The 25,649-nt window shown below is 44.3% G+C and overlaps 1 protein-coding gene across 1 annotated transcript in view; it reads right to left on the bottom strand.

Annotated features, from left to right (window-relative positions):
* Positions 1 to 545: 545 nt before the first annotated feature.
* The window catches only part of PCOLCE (procollagen C-endopeptidase enhancer), a 247,161-nt gene continuing 222,057 nt past the window's right edge, over positions 546 to 25,649 (bottom strand). Inside the window, exons 6-9 of the mRNA XM_085639797.1 lie at positions 19,526 to 19,938; positions 7,173 to 7,253; positions 3,458 to 3,628; positions 546 to 2,613 (exon numbers count right to left, since the gene is read on the bottom strand). Of these exons, the coding sequence (XP_085495923.1) occupies positions 2,450 to 2,613; positions 3,458 to 3,628; positions 7,173 to 7,253; positions 19,526 to 19,938 (829 nt within the window). The 3' untranslated portion in view covers positions 546 to 2,449. The remainder of the gene's footprint in view (positions 2,614 to 3,457; positions 3,629 to 7,172; positions 7,254 to 19,525; positions 19,939 to 25,649) is intronic.

Here is a 25,649-nt window from a genome sequence, read left to right as displayed (position 1 = left end):
TCACCTGTGCTACACGTATAATTCCTGTCCCTGGCACCCATCTGCACTTCACTTCAGTGCCAGCGAGGTGCACACATGTAACCACACATCTGTTGTTTATTGTTTTATTCACTCCTCAGTCCTAAATGTTTGCATTGTTTGTCTGCATTGTGCCCTGAAGTCACTGAAAACAGATGGGCTGGAGCTAAAAAATTGTGAGTATCTTACAGACACTACGTCTGCGTGTCAATTATAAAGGCATCACTACTGCCCATTATGTATTACCGTTTATGATTTTATTTAACTACATGAAAAGGCTTACATCCATCACATTCCAAACCAAAACACATAGGTACAAGACATTGTCATTTACAAGGCCAATAGCTCATGTGAGACCTATTGCATTGCAGATGCTTGTTTCACATTGCTCTGGTGTCCTATTGCACTGCCAGTGACCAGTGGTACAAAAGCACAGACCTAAATATGTGCACACAGGGACTTCAAGACAGGCTCCCTGAGGGAACTACTGACTCGTAGTGAAAACGCAGCAGACTCCACAGAACAAGTTTGTTTTATTTATTTATTGTGAACATGTCAGATGAGTTTGCACCAGTTTTCTCATTCATGTTGACAGTCTCTAAAGCGTTTAATTGTGAGTCCATGCGGTCAGCGATTCAGCGTCACAGGCCAGGAGCCCCTGATGTCACCGCCTGGGGTGAGTAATGTCGCTAACAACCTTCTGTGTATCTGTCTGGTTCGTCACTTACACCTACTCTTTCATTTAGAACAACCAAGTCATTCTTTTTAATACGAGCAACATAAAGAATTTGATAAAATCTTGCTGCTTTCAGAAAGTTGGTAAGAAAAGGGAGACTTTTTGTTGTTTCCGTGGCACAAGGACTGCAAAGTACAGGTAAGCCATCCCCTGGCCTAGACTTCCCTCGGAAACAGGGGCCAAGAGGGGCTTCATGCTACCTATGACGAGAAAAGTAAATTGTACCCAAAACATCACCCTGCATTGTTCAAACAACAATCCAAATGAAAGCAGGAGACAGACAAAGCGTATGCCCCACTTCTGTTATAAGGCAGCCTAATTCTCTGTTGTTCTCTGCACAGACTAAAAATCCGACTCAGATCACAGATAGCTTTATTCAATGAGGTGGAGTTGTGAAAGGGGACTGCACATAGCAGCACTAGTGACACCGTGACAATCATGACACTTGGTGCCAGCTACACTCCGGTAGTGTTGGCTGCAGCGACACCTGGCCTTCGAATGATAGCGGTGCCAAAGTGACTTTTGGAAACAAGAATGAAGTGGCACCTAGTGGCCAAGGAGAGTTTTGAAGATGTAAGGCAGTCACGGTATTGTACTGACTGTGGCAAGACCTACAGGCAAGTCAAAGCAATGGCCTCTAGCATTCAATTCCAGTGTGTGTTGCCAGAGGCTGACCTCTGCAGCCATGTCATTTAGTTGCCTGCTGTTTAAAACTAATGTCATGTGCACAGGGGTGGGCGCCCAGACGGGAAGGGAGTGTGAGGCGGGCATCTTTGAAAGAACCCAGCCTTTTTGAGACAAACTGTTGTGTGTTGTTAATGCAGAGGTAACTCGCCGGGTTACAGTAGGCTTCATCAGGCGGGCACGCTTACATTGTCGTGGGCCATGTGCTCCTAAGAGAAGCAGCCTGGGGGAGAACAGGTGGTGCTGACCAATGGGAAGAGCTGGACTGATAATAGGCAGAAAAAAGATAAAGAGAGACATTTACCAGTAGAGGACTCGACATGTTGGCAATGTGGCGCAATCCTGGCTAAATCACCTGGAGGGTTCAAAGGTCTCTGATGCTCCCTGGATGATGCACTTTGCGTTTAGAGGGGGTTTAGGGACCCTCTTCTAAATAGATTTGCCCATGTTGCGAGTAACCTAGGTGAAGGTGGAGGAGCGGTGTGATAGAGATAGGAGACCAGGGAACCTAGCGGCAATACACACATTCGCACCGATGATACGGCCTCCTTTTTCCCAAAGAAATAAATAAATAAAAAGAGCTCTATCTGGAAACCCTGAAAAGTATTATCAAGTCATAATCATAATGGAATGCATCTAAAGTGTTTATATTTGGAATGAAAGGAACCTTCCCCTAACCCACTGCATGATGGTCTCTGGATGGGCATGTTCGGTGCCTTGTATTCTAGGGTGGGCTCCATGCTGCTGGGGTAGCAGACCTAGGATGGGATCAGCCCTTCTGCTCTCAGCCCTTACAATAATAGGGTCTTGGAGCACTTCTTGCATTACATAAGCACGTGCTGGCCACCTAAGCAATAGAGTGGGCCCAATTTATCGTTACCTGTCTTCAGGTGGAGGGTGTTGCCTAAAGAGGAAGATACCCTAGATGTTGTTTCTGAGCGTGTTGAGGTGGTGTTGGGAACATTGGATGTGCGTTCCCTTAGCGGGGTCCAGCATGGCTGGCCCCTACGTTTAGCTGCTTCCCACTGCCCGTTTCGCTGGAGAGCTGCAGCCTCTCTTTCTGATGGCCGCCAGGATCTTCTGTTGCGGAGCCTTGTAAGCCAACACAAAGTTGTTCGGGCCAACCGTGCCCTTGCCTTCCTCGTCCACTTGGCCCATGAAGATATAACTTGCACCTGAAAGAGAGGAGCAGAATGTTACCACACCGTGCTTGGGAGCTGGCATCTGGAGCCCATGTGTCTCTAGGCATGCTGTCGCTTTCGAGAGGTCAGTTCTAGTCTGGTCTGGTTCTGGAACCAGGAGCGGTGGTATATCCCTAGACAGGGACATTCCCGGCTCTTTCAGCAATGCTGGCTGCAGTTTAGAGCAGATACTGTTTGTATGCTGTATGTGTGTTAGCAGCACTGGCATTGCTGGAGCTTCCCGTGGAGTTGCTGGGGATGGACAGAATGCCACACTAGAGGCCCAGCGTAGTAGTGTGTGTGGTAGAGCTATGTGTGATCTCAGTACTTGAGCTTTAGGTCAGACAGTCCAGCTGCCATGCAGCTCATGTGCCTCCTCCAACGGTTGTATGACGGAACCCCACATGCATTTCCCACGCATGCCTTTACACTGCAGTTAGTACACCGACTGCAATGTTACCACGCATTCCTTTACCAGGGAAGTTCTTACAATGACTTGCCTCGGGGGGGGGGGGGGCGCCCGACTTTGGAATAGTATAAATTACTATTCCAACTTCAGTCAGTGTATCAGTAGGGAAGATGTTGGACTTAAAATCCAACGTAAGTCCAACAATGCGTCCTCTAAAGTAAGTCGATCTAACGACTTGTGTAGTAAAGGAATGCGTGCTAACATTGCAGTCGGGATAGAGACTGCGGAGTAAAGGCACATCGTGGTATTGACTGCGGTGTAAAGGATGTCCCTATCTGAACCCCTCCCAGTCCCAAAAGAGAAGGAGACCAAGCACAGGTAGATCACGTATGCCCTCGGGGAAACTCTGTGGAGTAGATAACCTCTTACCTTTCTTAAGGACAGGGCAGCGTGGGCACAGCAGCAGTATCTTGACACTCATGGCCTGGCCTGCCTGCTGAATGTTCAGTGTCCCTTCTTTGAAGATGTTGAGGATGGACACCGTGGCGTAAATGCCGCGGACCGGTGCCTTGGTGACTGCCTTAATCGTTGCAGTAAGTACTGTGAGCAAGACAAAACAATGGAGAAAGTAGGAGTAAGAACAGGTGGAACATACACACTTTTATACATGAGCAGACAGGAGATTGTTCTTTTTTATGTGAAACCTGCTTATATTCTATTCAATTTAACATCTCTCACATTTTCACTCGGATTCATTTGTTTACAACTGTACAATTTATTCATAATGGATTCACATGCTGTGCATTATTCCGCAATCTAGTGGTTGGATCTGGAATTCTCCTCATCACCGAGGGTTGCTTCTCTCACCTTCAGCAGCCAAGCCATAGTGATGTCATGTGAAACTGGCCTTACCTTACGTGCCTCTGCCCTTTCTGTATCGGCTTTGTTCAAATGCCGCTGGCAGCCGTGGTTATGTTACACCATACTGTGTTATGCTGTGTTCTAGCATGCTGTTGGATGCTTAGCCCTCTGCATTCATGCATTCGGAACCTCATGAGGCAGTCACTGACCACCTCATCGCCTAGCACTGCATGTGCTTGGGGATGGCAGTATGGCTTTGTTGGTATGGTAAGGTCAATGGAGCCTCACTAAAAGATTTCGGGGTGTCTGGCAGGTGAGAAGAACTTCCTCTTGGGATCTTCACTTACAATGTTATAAAAATGGAAAACAAACTATTGTTCAGAACGGCATATCGCTCTTAAGAGTGACATTTACCCGTTGACTGCTCCAGAGCAGTGACAATAGCAGTCACATCTGGAATATTTATTTTTCCCAGCTGCAGTAGTTTAGAAGCAGACAGATATACATTTAAAAAGAAGGTAATCTTTCTGGTTATGAAGAGGAGCTGGCTTTGTGTGAATATGTTGTACGGCTCAGGTAGCCCTGAAATCCACAGCAAACTACTTGAAGGGGACACATTACCCTCTGAAGGGGACACATTACCATCCGAGCTAAAATATCTGATCCATAGATGTGTATACAGATCTCATGTTGTGATCGTAAAAGCCACCTTTTGGGGACAGCCAGAGGTAAAATTATTGGCAATGCCTGTCCACCAGCATGCATTGAATTCCATAGGCATCGCTTGACAACCTCGGAGTTCTAGCTTGCGATAGGCTGTGTGTTGCCCAGCCTGTGATCTGACATCTGTGTTGAGGGTGAGGTTGAAGGGGGGAAAATATGCTGTTCCAGAGAGTGAGATGCTCAATGTTAGACTAATCTGGAGATTTCTAGTTATATTGAACCTTGTAGTGTAGCAAAGGGGACTCTTACGAGGAAGAGGAGCAGGTTAGACAGACAGTTGTGGACTCTGAGGCCCGCATTATGAGTGGCCTGGTAAATGGGCCAAGTTTCCGCAACCCCAGAGTTACAGATACCATGGGTAAGCAGTAACTCTCAGACTGCAATGATTGTATTTTCTAGTATGTTTAGTCCTACAACTTTAGTACTACAGACTTACTACAAAATGCTATATGCAGAGGTTCCACCGCCGCCTTTCCTATCTTTTTCTGTGCAAAGATGTCCACACCGCTTGCACAGTCTCCACATAGGTAAGTATACTTTTTTAGTAGTAAATGTGAGAGGGACAGAGGGGAGTGGCTAGAGAATGCATAATACAAAATGGGAGGGGTAAAGTGAGGAGTAAGGAGGTGTTTAAGAAGGGACACACACCCGCCCCCAAAATAGTAAGCTCATTCCTATTCACAAACTGCACTTCTAAAGTTACTACAGCCAAAAGCACACAAAACAGTCGTAAATGTCCTTCAGATCAGAGCTGGAGTATGTCCAGCACCACACATGGACCAGCCACTGCAACACCCACCCATAGAACATTATGTGGCCTTAACTTAAAATAAAACATCATAGGAAATAATAATAATTTTTCTTTAAGCTAGTTAAAAATACAAATGTTATGTTCTTTTACAAAATTCTCTAAAAATAAAACACAATTTTTATTAAGATATTAGAGTTTAATACCCTTGTTTGAATTTAGAAATGAATGTAATGTTCATTTTTATGAAAATATAATTAGATTTTAATCATTTGTATTACATGAGAAAATATATATATATTTTTACTGTAGGTAGAATTATTTTTGTAATTTAAACTGCAGAATTTATTTTTTTGTAATTTTATATAGTCTGATTAAGTTATTGATGCTGTAGCATTTTTTAAAATGTTCTAATATTGAAATAACAATGTAAAATTATTTAACATTAATATAAGGTAAAATATATATATATTTTAAAAAGTTTAATAAACTTTTACACTTTTCCCTATACTTTACTATTTGGAGATCTCCGACATGGTGGCAGAAACCTCCATCTACTTGTGAAAAGTACGAGCAGTAACTTTAAACTTTTAATGTATTTTTACGTAGTCATAAACGTATTTTAAATATATAAAATTAAATATGAATTATTTTTTACAGATTTATTTAAAAAATATCCACCAAAAGTAAAATGTTTTTATTTAGTTAAATTAAAAAAGTTATGTATAGAATTGAAATTCATTTACATTTGTTTTTAAAAAATAGTCACATTTATTTTGAAATTTAAATAGTAATTAAACCAAGTTAGCATTGAAAATGGTAATTTTAAAAATATAGATATTTTTTAAGGTTCAGGTAGATTAAAAATAAATAATTTGTATTGAACCTTATTCCCTACAGCATTCTATCTTGAGTTCCTGCTGCCATTATTTTCTATGGAAGAGTCTTGCAGTATCAGTGGTTAGTTATGTGTGGTGCCGGATTTTCTTCTCTTCCTGGTTAGCTGTAGTAACTTGTGCTTGTACATTGGGCTCTATCCCCTTGTGGAGGTATGTAAGTCTACACTTTTGCGTAAATGTACACTTGTAAATGGTGAATAGCAAAGAATAGTAACATTATTAAAAGTGTAATAGTAAACCTACATATGTAGTTTGCTTTGAGAATAGGCCCCTGAGAGTTCTCTAATAAATGAGGAATATTCTGGGTAAATTTCAGAGGAGATTGGAAATTGCAGGTTTCTGATTGACTGCAACGTATGGTTATTTGGCTATCCAGATCTGCACAAAAACTTTTATTGAGTCCTTGGATTCTGTACATCTCTCATGTTGGACGTGTATCGCACTGGGTAGTGTGGCCGCTGTGTCGTACTAGATGGCATGTATTTCTGGGCCCATTGGACAGGATTAGGATTATGTACCAGACAGAATACCATGTGTTTCTTCTGGGTCTGCGTCGTGATCTGCCGTCTGGTTTTAACACTGGAATACATAGGGGTCCTATGTCGGATTCCTGCTCCTAGTTCTGGGTTTCTGGCATCAGACATAGTGAGGCTCCAAGGGTGGTGCGGGGTGGTCGAGTTGAAGTTTTTCTTTCTACGCTTGCCAGAAATCCCAGAATAAAGCATACCACCGGTCTGGGCACTCATTAGATGAGGGCAAGACTTGCAATTCAGACATTAATTTATCGTGAGGCCTACACAGAGAGCAGAGGAAGGGGAGGCACAGAAATGGGGCTCTTTTCTGCATGGTAATAAACTGGTGGATTCATTTTATCACACCTTATCATATGAGTATAATCAACAGAATTACTTACCAAAGTCATTAGCACAGAAGTTGCTTTGGAGTGTGCCAGTTTTCTTGCACCTTGGGGGGCACTCGACCGGAGGAGCCAGGACTGTAAATCAAAGGAGGCAAATGTCACCATAGGGCTCACCTAGAACATACAAGCAGCACTCTGCCATCCCACCACCTACATTCCCTGGGGAGCTGACCCCTCTTCCAACTCTCAGAGTTTGAATGCAGCACCTTGTAAGTTGGAAACCAGTGAGCAAGAAGGATTGAAATAGTATATATGAAAAACGGGGCACAGTTCGCTGAATTTATTCAGACTGGCTTTCTTCCAAGTCCCATTAAGTCAATATCTTATCAAGTTTTGAAGCTCCATCATGTACCCTGCTCCTCACAGAACCTTTGAACTTCTGGTTATCCAACTTAGAAGAAGAGGACGTTCTGAACTTGTGACCTGCTGGTCACCTGGCATAGGTAGGGTCCAAAATCCGAACTGGTGACGTGCTGGTCAACAGATCACCCGGTAGAGGCAGAAGGGAACAGCTGAACTTGTGACCTGTGTCACCCGGCGCAGGCGGGAGCAACGTGTGAACCTACGACCCACTGGTCATCTGATTTAGGAAGGGTGCAGCAGCTGGACCTGTGCCCTGCTGGTCAGATGCATAGGCAGGGTCCTGCAGCGGAACAAGCCGCACACTGGTGACCCCGCAGCGAACATCAGTTCTATGACTGCTCTATCTTTCTGTGAAGATCTGTTTCCTAATGTTACCCTTGAGCCGCTCCAGTCTAATATTATTGAGACTTCAGGTCATAAGAACACTGCTTTGATCAAAACTTATACCTTGTGTGCTGAATTGTTCCCTTCTGAACTTCATAGTTTAGGAAATGTCCTTTCCCCCCTTTCTGAGTCTTCTTTTAAAGGTCTTCTGCACCAGTGCCTGAACTACTGTAGTAGCCAAGAAGAAGTATATTTGCCCAAAGGCCAGATGTCTACTTGAAATAAAGAATTTGCTAATCACATATACAATGTAACAAATGTGTTATATTTGCATAAATTGTGTTTTTGTTGGAGATTAAGGGCCTGATACGAGTTTGGCGGTGCGGTAGTGGTGCGGCACGCAACCGCCCGCTTCCAGGACTGCCATACTCAACCGCCGGCCTCCCGCAGATTACGAGTTTCCTTGTTGTCCGGCAGGCCGTTCTTTGGCGTTACCAGGGCGGTGCCTTTGAAAGAGGCACTGCCATGGGAACGCTAAAGCAAGTTCCTGCATGCCATTGGCTGTTAGGTCTGTGCCGTGCAGAAACTGTCTGTGCATGCAGACAGAGAGCACAGCATGTGTCCCCTACATGCATCCCCATGGCCTGAGGCACCAGAGGGCCCGGTAGGGTTCCCTTAGTTTCCTCACCGCTAGCACTTTCATGGCGTGAACACCGCCATGAGTCCGCTGGCAATGAGGAAACTCGTAATATGCTTGGAGGGGCTGCAGAGGCCCTGCCAAGCATATTGCGGCCTCACACGGTGGTTCGACTGCCGTAGTAGTAATATGGTGGTTGGACCAGTGGTCCGGCGGTCCCCGACCGCCACTGCACCTCCACCACGGGTTCAGCAGTCCATCGTAATCAGGCCCTAAATCTTTTGTACAAAACGATCATTTTTATTATTAAAAGGCAAAGACTGATATATTTCGCGCATTAAGTATAAATGTAATACATATTTTACATGAATACGTCATCTAAAATATTCAAAGGATGTCCACCACCTTCTGCAGAAAACTACCGATCTAATCCTATTCCTTGGAAGATATATAATGGCTCCATATTCTATAACAACAGTCCTATTGAATTAAGGATGAGAGAGAGCAGTCCCTGAAAGGTATTTCTTGGCCCTTCTTGTGAGTCTGAAGGACACTGTGTGAATAATAGATGGCTCGGGCTTTGCTTGTCCCTTTTGGGCTCCCTGCTATTGGCGGGGTTCAGTTGTTGGCATAGTCTTTCCTTTATGGATGTCGACGCGTTTTGACACATATGTGCGGAAAGGGTCTCCTCAGGACTAGGACATGGGTGTAATCTTTACTTGTATATGAAGAAAATGATTCTAATGTTTCTAATTGAGGTGCGCACCATTGTGGGAGGTGAAGCCATACCCTGTATTCTATTGAAGCCTCAAAAGGGCGCTGTGATTGTAGATTTATAGGCCCACTCATTGCCGATGGGTATGCAGTGTTTTGTGTTAGTACTGCACAGTTGGATTTGTGTAACGTTTCACACCTTAGAAATGTTTTACTCTTGGTAACCCAAAGTCTTCTTTGTTAGGATAATATAAAGTGAGAGGTGCATTTCAGAATAGACCCTAGTACCACAATGTGGTAATCGCTTAGCTACAAATTTCTTGCGTCCCATCCTTTGGTTCTCAATCGGTAGAATCGGTGTCAAGTGCAGGGAGGTGGCATATTACTGTCAGGACTGCGGCCCGTAGTCCAATCCTTCAACACCGCATGAAGCGAGAATGTACAAGCATGATAAAAATGACAGTATTGCTGTCTTTTTGCTCATCCCAGCTCTTCTGAAAACGTCCTGATGTCTCCTTTTGGGGGATTTATTTTATAAGAGTCTCAGGACAGACTTTATCAGTATGTACTTCCAGACATTTGGCTGCAGAGCCGTTTTTGCCGTAGTTACCTTGGCAGTGCTGTTGTCTGTGAAATCACGCTCACTGTTCTTCAATCATCTCAACATGTTGAGGCCCTTGTTTTGTATTTTTCCTCATGTCTCTGATGGAAAGCAAATTTAATTAACAATAGAACTCGTAACTAAATAATTGTTGATTATTTGATGGCAAAAAATATTGATGAGATGTTCTTGGTACTCATATCTGTGATTGTTCCTTTGATGGGCCATTTAACTTGTTTTATTATGGCAACTATGAGTTGAAAGAGTAGAGAGTATGGAAACCAGTGGATGATTCTCAGGTTTGCTGCAGTCAGATGCAGGGGGTTCCGGAGGTTTGTGTCCATGTGCCTGCAAATAGATGAGTGATGAAGGTCTGAGCCAGTGCTGTCCTGCATCGGGTTTATGGAGGATTCTTACCCGGACAGGATCATGGCCTTCATCTTCCCATATGAGATCAAGTCTTGAGAGAAGTACGCTGCAGGGGGGAAGAGGCAGACTTCCTACATATGTTATGGTCCTGTCCCTGTCTTGGGGATTACTGGGTGGGGGTTCGGGATGCTTTGAGAACAGTCACTGGACTTCCTGTCCCGGAAGACGCATTGTATTGCCTCGCAGGCCTCCGCAGACGCACTAAAGTACAGAAAGCACAGTTGCGGTTCGTAGACCTAGCCCTTATCGTGGCAGTGAGAGCCCTTACCATGCGATGGAAATCTCCTAGGAGCCCAGCGGTGTACACGTGGCAGGGCGACATGGTGCAGTGGGGGAAGGCGGAGGGTGCAGCTCTTCGCAGAGAAGAGGATAGGGGGCTCAGGAAACAACCCATTTCGATGGCCTGGGAGGCTCTGCTGCTTAAGCTGGAGTCGCTCGATCTACTACCCCCGCAGAATATCCCAACCCCGTAGCACACAGGAGTCCTATACGATCTCTTCGTGATAGATTTCGGGACTCAGACACACAGCCTTGCTAAACCCGAGGATAATGCTATTTTTGTGGCCTTTATTGTAACGCCACAGAGTGATAGTTGGCGAAACCGAAACTCGATTGACCAGGAGTGGGGAGTGGGCGGGCTAGGGAGGGAGGGGATGGTTTAATGAAGTTCGCTTGTTGCTTGGAATGTAATTGTCTCCTACTGTCGATTTATATTGCCAGATCACTTACTTTGATGTTAACGACGCTATTGGGGATCATTGCCTTCGATTTTATCGTTTACGAAATGCCGCACATAGCCACTATAAGCCATATGTGTAATGTTCTCCATACAAAGTAAAAGACTGTCACTGTAAACTGACGGATACATTTCAAATTTGCTAAAGTCAGCAATAAAGTTTGTTAAAAAAAAAAAAGTCTTGAGAGAAGTACAACATATTATGATATTTTGTGGAGACCAGAGGCTTTGTTTAAACTGAAAGTTGTAATTTTAAGCTCAAGAATCAAGGTTGATTTTATTTTCAGTGAACTGCTGCTCATTGAGTTTTTTGTTTTATGGCATCCAATACTCTCCTTTCTATATTGATCCTCCATGTTTCGAGATTGAAGAACAGGTTGGATCAGAGCTGCAGCCTTCATTTTGCATCCAAATCTTGATTTATGTTCACAAATTAGTGTCTTTACTTCCTGCTTAGGTTTCCTTTATAAGAAGAAGAGGCCGCGAGGCAGATGATGCCAATGATTACTGTTTTGAGTCGCAGTTGCAGAAACACAGGTGCTTCATCTTGAAATTGTTTTAGGTGCGTCTTTGAATATAGGTTTATAACGTGAACGATTTGGATTCATACTGAACACTGACCTCATCTGCTGTCACATAGGTCATACGAGGGAGGTGCCACATAGATGCAAATGTAATGTGGACATCTGAATTCAGGTCAACATATCCCTGAACTAGTTCAATTCCTAAACTTCTCTTTACTCAGTGCAAACAAGGCAATGCCATCTTGACAACGTGAGCCAATAATGCCATCATGACAAGGTGTGCCAATAATGCCATCATGACAACGTGTGCCAATAATGCCATCATGACAACGTGTGCCAATAATGCCATCATGACAACGTGTGCCAATAATGCCATCATGACAACGTGAACCAATAATGCCATCATGACAACGTGTGCCAATAATGCCATCATGACAACGTGTGCCAATAATGCCATCATGACAACGTGTTCCAATAATGCCATCATGACAAGGTGTGCCAATAATGCCATCATGACCAGGTGTGCCAATAATGCCATCATGACAACGTGTGCCAATAATGCCATCATGACAACGTGTACCAATAATGCCATCATGACAACGTGAACCAATAATGCCATCATGACAAGGTGTGCCAATAATGCCATCTTGACAACGTGAACCAATAATGCCATCATGACAACGTGTGCCAATAATGCCATCATGACAACGTGTACCAATAATGCCATCATGACAACGTGTACCAATAATGCCATCATGACAAGGTGTGCCAATAATGCCATCATGACAAGGTGTGCCAATAATGCCATCATGACAATGTGTGCCAATAATGCCATCTTGACAACGTGAACCAATAATGCCATCATGACAACGTGTGCCAATAATGCCATCATGACAACGTGTACCAATAATGCCATCATGATAAGGTGTGCCAATAATGCCATCATGACAAGGTGTGCCAATAATGCCATCATGACAATGTGTGCCAATAATGCCATCATGACAATGTGTGCCAATAATGCCATCATGACAACGTGTACCAATAATGCCATCGTGACAAGGTGTGCCAATAATGCCATCATGACAATGTGTGCCAATAATGCCATCATGACAACGTGTGCCAATAATGCCATCATGACAATGTGTACCAATAATGCCATCGTGACAATGTGTGCCAATAATGCCATCATGACAATGTGTGCCAATAATGCCATCATGACAATGTGTGCCAATAATGCCATCATGACAATGTGTGCCAATAATGCCATCATGACAATGTGTGCCAATAATGCCATCATGACAACGTGTACCAATAATGCCATCTTGACAATGTGAGCCAATAATGCCATCATGACAATGTGAGTCAATAATGCCATCTTAACAATGTGACCCAATAATGCCATCATGACAATGTGAGTCAATAATACCATCATGACAATGTGTGCCAATAATGCCATCATGACAACGTGTTCCAATAATGCCATCATGACAATGTGTACCAATAATGCCAATGTGTACCAATAATACCATCATGACAATGTGTGCCAAAAATGCCATCATAACAACGTGTACCAATAATGCCATCATGACAATCTGAACCAATAATGTCATCATGACAATGTGTGCCAATAATGCCATCATGACCATGTGAGCCAATAATGTCATCATGACAATGTGTGCCAATAATGCCATCATGACAATGTGTGCCAATAATGCCATCAGGACAATGTGTGCCAATAATGTCATCATGACAATGTGAGTCAATAATGCCATCAAGACAATGTGTGCCAATAATGCCATCATGACAATGTGTACCAATTCTGATCTATAAGCTTTGTAAATCCATTTGCGTGAGGGTGGAAGGTGAGTACACAGGCATTTAATTTTGAAGCCTTTTCATTTCTAGTGAGAGATGCCGCCATGGGAGTGAACCAGGTATGTTTTTTTTATTAGTTTCTTTGTGTATCGTTTTATCTTAAGCTTCTAGTGGACTGTTTCTGAATTATGAAAGTACTTTTCTTTGAGCGTACTGTTGGGTCAAATTCTTAAGAACTGCCCTGTAGCAAATTGGCTCTGAGACATTTGGAATGGAACTCCAGTCATGAACAAGACTGTTCTTAGCTATAGATTTTGTATGTAAGGATGTACAAAGGTTTCAGTTTTCTTCTTTGATCCGAATGTCCAGGAAGTTAATTGTGTCTCTATCCTTATATTCACAAATATAATGTCTGGGGACTGGTGACTCAACCAATTAAAGTGTTCAGACTTGTCTTCGATCGTGGCCAAATATCAAAAAGTCATAAATGTATATTTTCCAAAATTGTTATATTTTCCCTAAAAGGATTGTTTTTACAGACGATCTCTCCTCATATTCCACCAAGTTACGTATTGCCAGCTCTGGCACAAAGGAAGAGCCCATGGCTGTCCTCTTCGCTTGAATGTAAAAAATGGTGCTGTAGGCCAATTATTTCCATAAAAATAAAGGAATTTTGTGGATACTTGATGTGGTCTTGGATGTCTTTCTAGATAAAGTTTGATGCCATCTAATGCTTTGTTTCGGGGGCCAAAGTAGCGTATTGGGATTCTACATCAAAGGTTACTCAAATCTGATTGCGCTTGTCAGATTTCATTTCCTCCAGTAAGTTGACCAATCTACAGTGTTTGGACATAAAATTTGTAAATCTGACAAATGGTTTTGAAAAGGTATCAATGTACCACGGGATGGGATCTAATAGCAAATCACAACTTGACACTGTTACAGAAGCATGGATTTTCTGCGAATTTTTTGGTATTTTGAATAACAAGTATATGGTTGCTAAGTGTGGATCTATGGGGCTGATTACAATGGCGGAGGGATTGCCACACCGTCTTTGTTCACAATTTCCTTATTTTTCTTTAGTTAGTGGAGAGCCACTTTTAGTTATTTTAGGGGGCAGAATTTTAAATAATAGCCGACAGTACTTTCTTCTCAAATGTTATCTGATATGATGGAATTCCTGTGGATGAGGGACGAATGTAATGGTTACAGCTCTTACATTGTTCTACTGGTTATGGAAGGAAAACTGTAATTTAAATTTCCTGAAGAAGCCAAGTGGTTCAGAGTTAAGCTGCACAAAGCCAGTTGCATTGGATGGAACAAAAGTTAGTCCTTAGATAATGGCATTTGGTCCTGTGTTGGTGTGTGCTTGAGCAGGTTCACAATGGGGTTGTTTGTTACCACTTATAGGCTTGTCTCCCTCTCTTGACCTCTCCTGTTTTGTAACTTTGCTTGTATTTTCCTTTTGGATGGGCTCAAGGTGCCAGTCGGAGCGTGGGAAGGACAGATAATCCCCAAATAGCGGCAGTGCCTGCTCAGGCACCGTCGTCGGGATTATGATGTCCGTGCCCTACAGACGTTCCATGTCGGCCTTTCCGACATGGAAAGGCTGTCGGAAAGTGTTTTTTGGGGCCCCCAGCGGGGCTCTCTTCCCCCCTGGCCCTCCGCAATGGGACCTGGCGGGCACCTATGGTGCCCCCTAAACATCCCTGCACCATGTGGCAGGCAACGCATGGTGCCAGCCACACAGTGCAGGGATGTTTTAAAAGTGTATATTTTCTATTGAGGCTGGTGCTGCAACTTGCAGCACAAGCCTCAATAGAAAAAATATACTTTCTGATTGCCGTGAAGGTGATCGCATCATAATTGTGGAAACGGAACTGCCGACTCCTTGCGGGCGGTCCGTTTCTGCTACGTCGGACCGACATTGTAATTAGTGCCTTTGCCCTTTTCTTGAGTCTTAGCACATTTTACTGTTTCATTCTGTGTTTGGTTGTGCTGGAATTCGAACCAGAGGAAAGTGATGACAGTTTGCTAATAGTTTCTTAATATGTTCCTTCAAGTAAGAAAGGGTGCCCATTCACCAGTCCCATATGGGAAGTTCAAGACTATGGCCCTGACCTGTTCTGAACGACTCGTAATCCCCATTCAGGCGAGTGGTGGCACATAACTCACATTAAATGTGTATCTTGCATAGGTAAGGCATCATCCCAAGCAATGTTTGCAGCTCCTTGCAAGTGTCGACAGCAGTCCTTGGAAAAAGCTGCAAAGAATCTCTACTGCTCTATTTGAGTGGTCACTTAATATAAAAATATAAACTGAAGAATCTAAGGAACAATTATCAGTATCAGCACCCAGACCCCATAGTCGTTATTGTTTGCCTGGACGCCAAGATACAATTATCAGTATCGGCGCCCAGACCCCCTAGTCATTATTGCTTGCCTGGGGGCCAAGATACAATTATCATTGTCAGCGCCCACACCCCCTAGTCATTATTGTTTGCCTGGGGGCCAAAATACAATTATCACTGTCAGCGCCCAGACCCCCTAGTCATTATTGTTTGCCCGGGGGCCAAGATACAATTTTCAGTATCGGCGCCCAGACCCCCTAGTCATTATTGTTTGCCTGGGGGCCAAGATCCAATTATCAGTATCGGCACCCAGGCCCCCTTGCCATTATTGTTTTGCCTGGCGGCCAACATACAATTATCAGTATCGGCGCCCAGACCCCCTAGTCATTATTGTTTGCCTGGGAACCAAGATACAATTATCAGTATCGGCGCCCAGACCCCCTAGTCATTATTGTTTGCCTGGGGACCAAGATACAATTATCAGTATCGGCGCCCAGACCCCCTAGTCATTATTGTTTTGCCTGGGGGCCAAGATACAATTATCAGTATCGACGCCCAGACCCCCTAGTCATTATTGTTTGCCCGGGAGCCAAGATACAATTATCAGTATCGGCGCCCAGACCTCCTAGTCATTTTTGTTTGCCCAGGGGCCAAGATACAATTATCAGTATCGGCGCCCAGACCAGCTAGTCATTATTGTTTGCCTGGGGGCCAAGATACAATTATCAGTATCAGCGCCCAGACCCCCTAGTCATTATTGTTTGCCTGGGGGCCAAGATACAATTATCAGTATCAGCGCCCAGACCCCCTAGTCGTTATTGTTTGCCTGGGGGCCAAGATACAATTATCAGTATCAGCGCCCAGACCCCCTAGTCGTTATTGTTTGCCTGGGGCCAAGATACAATTATCAGTATCAGCGCCCAGACCCCCTAGTCGTTATTGTTTGCCTGGGGGCCAAGATACAATTATCAGTATCAGCGCCTAGACCCCCTAGTCGTTATTGTTTGCCTGGGGGCCAAGATACAATTATCAGTATCGGCGCCCAGACCCCCTAGTCATTATTGTTTGCCTGGGGGCCAAGATACAATTATCAGTATCGGCGCCCAGACCCCCTAGTCGTTATTGTTTGCCTGGGGGCCAAGATACAATTATCAGTATCGGCGCCCAGACCCCCTAGTTGTTATTGTTTGCCTGGGGGCCAAGATACAATTATCAGTATCAGCGCCCAGACCCCCTAATCGTTATTGTTTGCCTGGGGGCCAAGATACAATTATCAGTATCAGCGCCCAGACCCCCTAGTCATTATTGTTTGCCTGGGGGCCAAGATACAATTATCAGTATCGACGCCCAGACCCCCTAGTCGTTATTGTTTGCCTGGGGGCCAAGATACAATTATCAGTATCGACGCCCAGACCCCCTAGTCGTTATTGTTTGCCTGGCGGCCAACATACAATTATCAGTATCGGTGCCCAGACCTCCTAGTCATTATTGTTTGCCTGGGGGCCAAGATACAATTATCAGTATCAGCGCCCAGACCTCCTAGTCATTATTGTTTGCCTGGGGGCCAAGATACAATTATCAGTATCAGCGCCCAGACCTCCTAGTCATTATTGTTTGCCTGGGGGCCAAGATACAATTATCAGTATCAGCGCCCAGACCCCCTAGTCGTTATTGTTTGCCTGGGGGCCAACATACAATTATCAGTATCAGCGCCCAGACCCCCTAGTCGTTATTGTTTGCCTGGGGGCCAAGATACAATTATCAGTATCAGCGCCCAGACCTCCTAGTCATTATTGTTTGCCTGGGGGCCAAGATACAATTATCAGTATCAGCGCCCAGACCTCCTAGTCATTATTGTTTGCCTGGGGGCCAAGATACAATTATTTAGTTACCAGTTCTGTTTGCGAATTACGTGTGTCGTCCATCAAAAAACCCTGGAAACACGAAATCCAGTTGGTGCTTTGACATGTACCCAAGTGTGAAGAACCGCGAGATGAGCACACGGACTACAATGCTGTAATGGTGACTAAGCTAAAAGTTCTTCATGTCTAGATGTCTGGAGGTACATACAAAGAAAGCTTGTTCTCCATCACTTACAAAATAAATTGAAAAGATGCAACCAGTGTGGATGTGTTGTGATGTTTTAAGAAGAGCCGGGATGTGTAAATGGCAAAAACGCTGTTGTGGTTACCATGTAAGTACGTCCTCGCGCCCCATGGTCTTGAAGGAATGCCGACTGAGAACCAAAAGGAGAGCCACTTGTGAAATTTACATCTAAATAATTACTACAGTGTGGAATTAGGATCTGTTCCGCCCCTCACCTCTCCCCTTCTATTTTTTTGAGAGAACACAAACGGACATAGTCAAAGAGGACTTGAGTTATCAAGTGTAAATTATATCAAAGGTATGAAACTTAGTGGCAACTGAACACTAACACAAAACACTATGTACCGTTAACTAATTGTGTTGCCCCCTCGACAACCAGTGGTCCTATAAATCCACATCCTCAGCCTCCGTTTTGTAAGTCTTCAAGGTATGCCTCCACTTTGCGTGACGATGCGCACCTTTACTGAACACTCTAAGGCACTTTTCTTCAGATTTGGCATCTGAAAACGCTTGGAGGATGCCCCCCTTCCTCTGAATGACTCTCGACGACTCCTCTTTGTCAGTAGCATACATCCTCTGTCAGCCACTTACCATAAACATGCTTCTTGCTGGCTTTCCAAACTTGAAACTCATAGGAGAGAGATGCAGAAGACGTAACGACAGAGGCTTGCAGGACTGATACATGGGTCACCCCATATGGTGCAGAGGACTGTTGCCAACTGCCTCCTTCTCAGTGCCACCTTAAGTTGAACACTGGGCACAGACATGTTTGTGTCACATTCTAGGTTCTGAGGAAACTGTGCTTAGTTCTGAGTTTTGCATGCACAATTTTCTCTAGGTAATATCTGGGAGAATTTGCACAACCAAAGTGGAAGCTGTATTTCTGGTGGCAAAGACTCTTACCTCATGTTATTCCCCATTACCAGGCACCAAACTAAGAATCAGGCACAGAAATTGATTTTCCCTGATTGAGGCTGTAAGTGTAAAAGGGTTAATACAGACGAGTAATCCTGGCAAACATAGGCCGCCGTGAAACATGCGCCCATGTGGTTTCAAGATACACAGTCATACATAGATGTGTTTGTTCAGTTAGTGCTCATTCTCAGAACCCATCATGTTCCTATCACATCTCTAGTACCTGACTGATTTGGGGTTTCCAAGTGCGAGTAGAATCCAGATAAGTTGCATTTCTTTATTTGAGAGTTTTATATAGAGCCATGTGTCCCCTAAAGGAGACTAGGCAGCACTGAGTTTTGTGAGATCCCGGCAGACCTCCTCTCCCATGGATAGTTCTCCATCCTCAGACCTGCTCTTTGTCCTGTCACTCTTGTGCGCTGCCACCTTCTCTTGCTGTCATGATTAATGATCAGACTCTGTGTGTGGCTGACATCTTCCTGGTACTCGACCTGCCTTTCTCTTTACCTCTTTACCTCTCGCCCTCACAACCCAGCTTTGTACTTCATCTTTCAGCTAAAATGTTGCCAGTGTGTTGTCTTCTGGCATCGCTGGTTTTGATATTTTTTCCTTCTCTGCTCTCCCTTCTTACCAGCCTCCTCCAACCACCACTGAGTTCCACAAGGACAGGACACGTGTGGTAAGGCGGAGGATGCCTGAGGATTAGCAACAGTGTCCTGAGGGACAACGTTTGACATAAACTCATCTACTCATATTTTACTCTCCTCTAGTGGGAGAGATAGTGGATAGGGCTGAGTGAGAGCGTTGGCTATCTGTGTCTGGATGAAGCTTACCTGGTCCTTCTGCTGTCGTTGTTGGAATCGCTGTGGTGTCGGTTCTTGGCATCACTTTCTCCCTTCCAGGTCTCACTTGAGAGGACTTTGGCACAGCTGTGGTCCTCAACACTTTTGTAGGTTTGGCCATGACTGTTGGCTTTGCCGCTTTGGTTGGCTTTGGTGCTTGTGTTGCCTTTGGCAGTTTCCCCGGAGTGGGTTTTGGAGTGGGCTTTGCAGGGATAGGTTTATGGGCAGGTTTTGGCTTATGATCTGGAATATTTCCAGGTAGTGGTTTAGAGCCAGTAGCAGGGGCCTTCTCCTTGACTTCGGATTTCTCTATCACATTGTACGTTGCGGTGAAACCATCGCCAGTGACGCTCAGGTCAGACACGAACTGGACCAGGAGCTCGCTGGAATCCGAATACACTGTGCTAAAGGAAAACAAAAGCAGTTATACATAAGGATGTGATGAACAGTATCCCACAGAGGCCAACTGGCATCCGATCCCGCCCTCACTCAAAGAAATATGTCCCAACTACAGCAGAAGTAGAGAGCCAGTGAATACTCAGAAAACTTGGACTGCACAGTAAACCCCGCAAGTCTGATCAAATCAATCTTTATTCGGAATAATAGTCGAATCCATAAAAGAGACAAAGAACAATAATAAAAAAGATTTGACACATAAAATCCACGTACTTTCCGGTGAAACCAGATATACCAATCAGTATGTTAAAAATAGAATATTTACAATAAAAGGTAAAAACTGATTATAGTTACCGAGGTTTTAAAATGATAGCATTACAATAACAGGTGGGTTGTTCCTATCGAAAGCCAAAGACATTCTAGCACAGTGCAAAGAACAAGGGTAAAATATATCTCAGCTATCCTTGTATTTAACATTATAAAAAGCTCATCGTACTTAAAATAATATCTATGATGTCTAATAGAGGATCAAAAATGTACATATCGCAGCAGCCATTTCAGTTTTCTTTATAGCGTAAACCACCTAAATGAATTAATGATGGGCCTACGAAGAGCCATTATAATGTAGACAAGAATCGTACAACACTTGTGCATATTTGACAGTTTTGTTTAGAAAAATACGGGCCTCCTGGTGATAAATAACGCCCTGCGACAGAAAGAGGGGTCGCAATATAGAAAATCCAGTATCACTTTAATATTTACAAAACAACATAAAATGAGTTGTCGACTGTATTGCCTTTCCATCACACGGGCATCTCGGTAGATTCCGGGGCCGCAAGTCTGTTTTTGGGAAGATCACTAAATGATGAATCGGCTCTAGGCGTAATCCGGTCAAGAAAAATCTATCATAGGCGTTTTTAATACCTACCCCATACCCTTGTATCTATCCCCTGTTAGGATTGGCCCATACAGTACCTAGCAATCATAGGTTTTATCATTGCCTGGTGTTCTCTACACAGTTCCATTTATCTCTCCGGGGATACATTTGATTTCCTTTTTACTAAATTATAGGATATTGTGGGATTTTAAAGGATTAAAATGTTCCTGTAGTTCATGTAATAGGGTGTGTACGTACTGGAGCCAAGGTATTTTGTCAAAATGGTCCATGCACAGGCAGCCCTAATGATCTCCCTGGTAAACTTGGTACCCGGTCTTGACCAGATACTATGCTACTTCATAAAAGTATTGAGGTGGACGGTATCCTCTGTCTACTAAATGGCAATTTCTTTGTGTACTATAAAAGCTGGAGTCGAACTTGGCACTGCCAAAAGCCTGCATAGGAAAATGTTTTCTTGTACCTGCAACAGGTTACGCTTTTCCCTACCCCATTTCGGGGAACTATCGAAAGCTACTTGGAGACATTTGCTTCTATACAATTTAGTGATTTCTCTTATTGGCGGGCTTCCTATTCTCATAGCAAAACTAAAACAAGCATTGGCATAGCCAATAGGTCTCGCTTTTGGGACCTTATAAGTATTTAGTTATGCAGCACAATATCCTTGGTGCAACAACATCAAGTGTTGCATGGCTAAATACTTATAAGGTCCCAAAGGCGAGACCTATTGGCTATGCCAATGCTTGTTTTCAGTGTTTTTCTTTTACAAAGTATGTACTGGGAACCATTATTTTAGATCATTCTCTTGGAGGTATTTTCTGTGTGCAAGTGTGCTGTGTTTTGCCTATTCTGGCCAATGAGTCCTATGTCACCCATGGAGGCCCACACAACTTAGAGAAAGGAGAGGCAGGTTGGCAGGAGTTCGATGGAGGAAAATCGAAAATGCAGAGAGGAGGAACAGGAGATAGATAGAATGATGAACATTGAGTGGAAAAATTACAATTAGGAATTACAAAAGACACAGAGAGTAGGCGGAAGAGATGGGTAAGAAAAGCAGGCTGTTAGAGTGAGAAGTCAGGCATGGGATGAGGGGTCTGCTTGAAGAAGAGGCAGATACAAGAAGAAGGAAGGATTATTTATTAGAAAAAAGGCTGAGACAAAAAGAAGAAGAAGGAGAAAAGAAGAAGCGGGTTGCATTTCAAGAGAGCGGGCAGAGGCACCCGAGGTGGCGATTGAAGGCATCCCAAATGTGCAAACAAGGAGGGTCTGAGAGACTTCTGAGGGGCTGAAGGATGCAGTTCAGCCCCAGATTCTGATATTTTCATTGATTAACCATCGATGCCTCAAAACAAGGATGGATGGCAAACCGTTCCAGTGCCAGGCAATAAATAACAGGGAAGGCGGAGAGCGAGGCTGGAGGCTCGCTGCCTAGTTACCAGGGGCGGGTAGGGGAGGGGCTGGTCAGTCCCCGAGGCTGTGGTTCCGCTTGATGGAATAGAATGCGCCCTGAGCTCGTGTCGGGCCAGCGTACTCCTTTTCCTCGCTGTTAGAAGAGCAGATGTGAAATATGAGAAGTAAAAAAATATGACATGGAGCTAACACAGCCCAGCCGCTAGATGGCGCCAAATACTCTATGTTCGAGGCATATGAGCTGCATGGAATTCCATCACAACAGACAAGTGGGTAAGACAAATTATCCAGTATGGTTACTACCCCCCCACACATACCACCCAAACAGCGTTCCATGTCACCAGACAATCTTACGCTCCTCAAACAAGAGGTTCTCTCATTGCTTCAAAAACACACAATAGAACCAGTTCCCTTACAACACCAAGGTACAGGGGTTTACTCACTGTACTTCCTAATCCCCAAGAAGGACGAGACGTTACGACCATTACTTGACCTCAGACTCCTAAATCGGTACATAAACTCAGATCATTTTCATATGATCACTCTTCAACAAGTGCTCCCACTATTACAACAAGACGATTTCCTTGCCACACTAGATCTCAAGGACGCCTATTTTCACATTCCCATGCATCCTGCACACAGGAAGTATCTAAGATTCCTGGTAGACGGACGGCACTATCAGTTTACAGTCCTTCCATTCGGAGTGACAACTGCGCCCAGAGTATTCACCAAATGCCTAGCAGTAGTAGCAGCGCATCTCAGGAGACAACAAATTCATGTCTTCCCATATCTGGACGATTGGCTCATAAAAGCCAATTCATTCAACAAATGCGTCCTACACACTCACCAAACTATTCAAATCTTACACAACTTGGGATTCACGATCAACTATCCCAAATCTCAACTACAACCCTCCCACATACACCAATATCTGGGAGCCATCATAATACCTCCAAGGCCCTTGCTTATCCCAGCCCAGCCAGGATCACCAATATGCAAGCTCTCATTTCCAAATTTCAACCCTAACACTTTCTTCCAGCAAGAGTGTTCATGCAACTCATAGGCATGATGGCGTCCTGCATCTTCATTGTGCCTTATGCAAGACTTCAAATGCGTCCCTTGCAAGAATGTCTAGCACGTCAGTGGAACCAGGCTCACGGACAACTTACGGATCTGGTGTTGGTGGACAGCCGCTCACATCGCTCCCTAAAATGGTGGAACACCATAAACCTGTCCAAAGGGCGGCCGTTCTTAGAGCCTCATCCACAGATAGTCCTGACAACCGACGCATCTCTCACAGGATGGGAAGCCCATCTCCTAGGACACACCACTCAGGGCAAATGGACCACTCAACAAAAGATGCTCCATATCAATTACCTGGAACTACTGACAGTATCCCTAGCACTAAAATCATTCCAATTACATCTACAAAACAAGACTGTCCTTATCCGGACGGACAACATGACAGCCATGTATTACATACAGAAACAAGGAGGCACACATTCTCTCCAGCTGTCCCAGCTCGCCCAGAACATTTGGAGATGGACCATTCCCCAGAACATATATCTGCTAGCAGAACACCTTCCAGGAGTTCACAATCAGAATGCCGACTTGTTGAGTCGACAGACCCAACAGATCCACGAATGGGAATTACACCCACAAGTCCTACTCCCATTCTTCAAAAAATGGGGCCAACCGGACATAGACCTGTTCGCCACACACGAAAAAGCAAAATGCCCAACCTTCGACCGCCAGCTTTCCCCACCCACAATCAAAGGGCAATGCGATATGGAGGAACTGGTCAGGCAGATTTGCGTATGCTTTTCCGCCTCTCCCACTCATTCCATTCGTGGTACGCAAGCTCAGGCAACAGTCTCTCAAACTGATACTAGTAGCTCCCACATGGGCACGCCAGCCGTGGTTCCCAACACTTCTGGAACTCTCGCTAGTTCCACACCAAAAACTGCACCTCTCCCCGTCCTTATTAACCCAGAACCATGGAGAAATCAGACACCCAGATCCACAGCAACTGAACCTAGCGATCTGGCTCCTGAAGTCCTAGAGTTCGGTTATCTCAACCTACCTCCAGACTGCATGAATATTATAAAAGAGGCCAGACGACCTACCACTAGAGCCTGTTACGCTGCAAAATGGAAAAGATTTGCCATTTACTGCACTAACAACAATATACGCCTACTAGATGCATCCATCCAAAACATCATTTGCTACTTACAACACTTGCAAAGATGTAATTTAGCGTACTCATCCATACGTCTCCACTTAGAAGAATTAGCTGCTTACTTACAAAATCGACAACACTTGTCACTATTTAGAGTGCCTGTGATCAAAGCCTTCATGGAAGGTCTTAAAAGGATTATTCCTCCCAGATTACCACCCTCTCCAGTGTGGAATCTAAATATTGTCCTCACTAGGCTCATGGGTCCCCCATTTGAATCTCTGCATAAATGCGAACTACAATTCCTTAGATGGAAAGTAGCTTGCCTTATTGCTATTACATCCCTTCGAAGGGTAAGTGAAATCCAGGCTTTAACCATACAAGAACCATTCCTTCAACTACACCGTAACAAAGTGGTTCTTAGAACAAATCCTAAATTCCTGCCAAAAGTCATTTCTCCGTTCCATCTTAACCATTCAGTCGAGCTACCAGTGTTCTTCCCAAATCCGGACTCGGTAGCTGAACGAGCTCTTCATACCTTAGACGTTAAAAGAGCCCTGCTTTATTACATGGACAGAACCAAATCTTTCCGCAAAACCAAACAGTTGTTTGTTGCTTTCTCTCCAACACATAAAGGCAACCCCATTTCCAAATCCGGGATAGCCACATGGATAGTTAAATGCATCCAAATATGTTACCAAAAAGCTAAACGCACTCTGACAGTTCCCCCTAGAGCGCACTCCACACGCAAAATAGGGGCTTCCATGGCATTCTTAGGAAACATTCCCTTAGAAGATATTTGTAAGGCAGCCACATGGTCTGAAACACACACCTTCACTAAACATTACTGTGTTGATGTGCAAGCAAGACAACAAGCTTCTGTGGGTCAGGCTGTCCTTAAAACTTTTTTCCAAACTGCTGCAACTGATACAGGTGACCACCGCTAGGGAAGATACTGCTGTATAATCTATCCTAAGTGTGTGATCTGCAGCTCATATGCCTCGAACGGAATATGATACTTACCAGTATGCATCTGTTCTTGGCATGTAGAGCTGCAGAGCCACACACGCCCACCCACCTCCCCGGGACCTGTATCTGTTCCAGCATAGTCTTACTTAGACATTACACATGGACATCCTTTCTTTATTCTTCCAAACTCCATTGTTTCCCATCATGGCGAAAAACAATCTGAGGATGGAGTGGATGCCCATGCGCACTATCGTCCAAGGGAGGAGTCA

This window comes from Triturus cristatus, chromosome 12, assembly GCF_964204655.1.
Source record: "Triturus cristatus chromosome 12, aTriCri1.1, whole genome shotgun sequence".
Lineage (NCBI taxonomy): Eukaryota > Metazoa > Chordata > Amphibia > Caudata > Salamandridae > Triturus > Triturus cristatus.
This window is presented reverse-complemented; position numbering and strand designations above follow the sequence as displayed.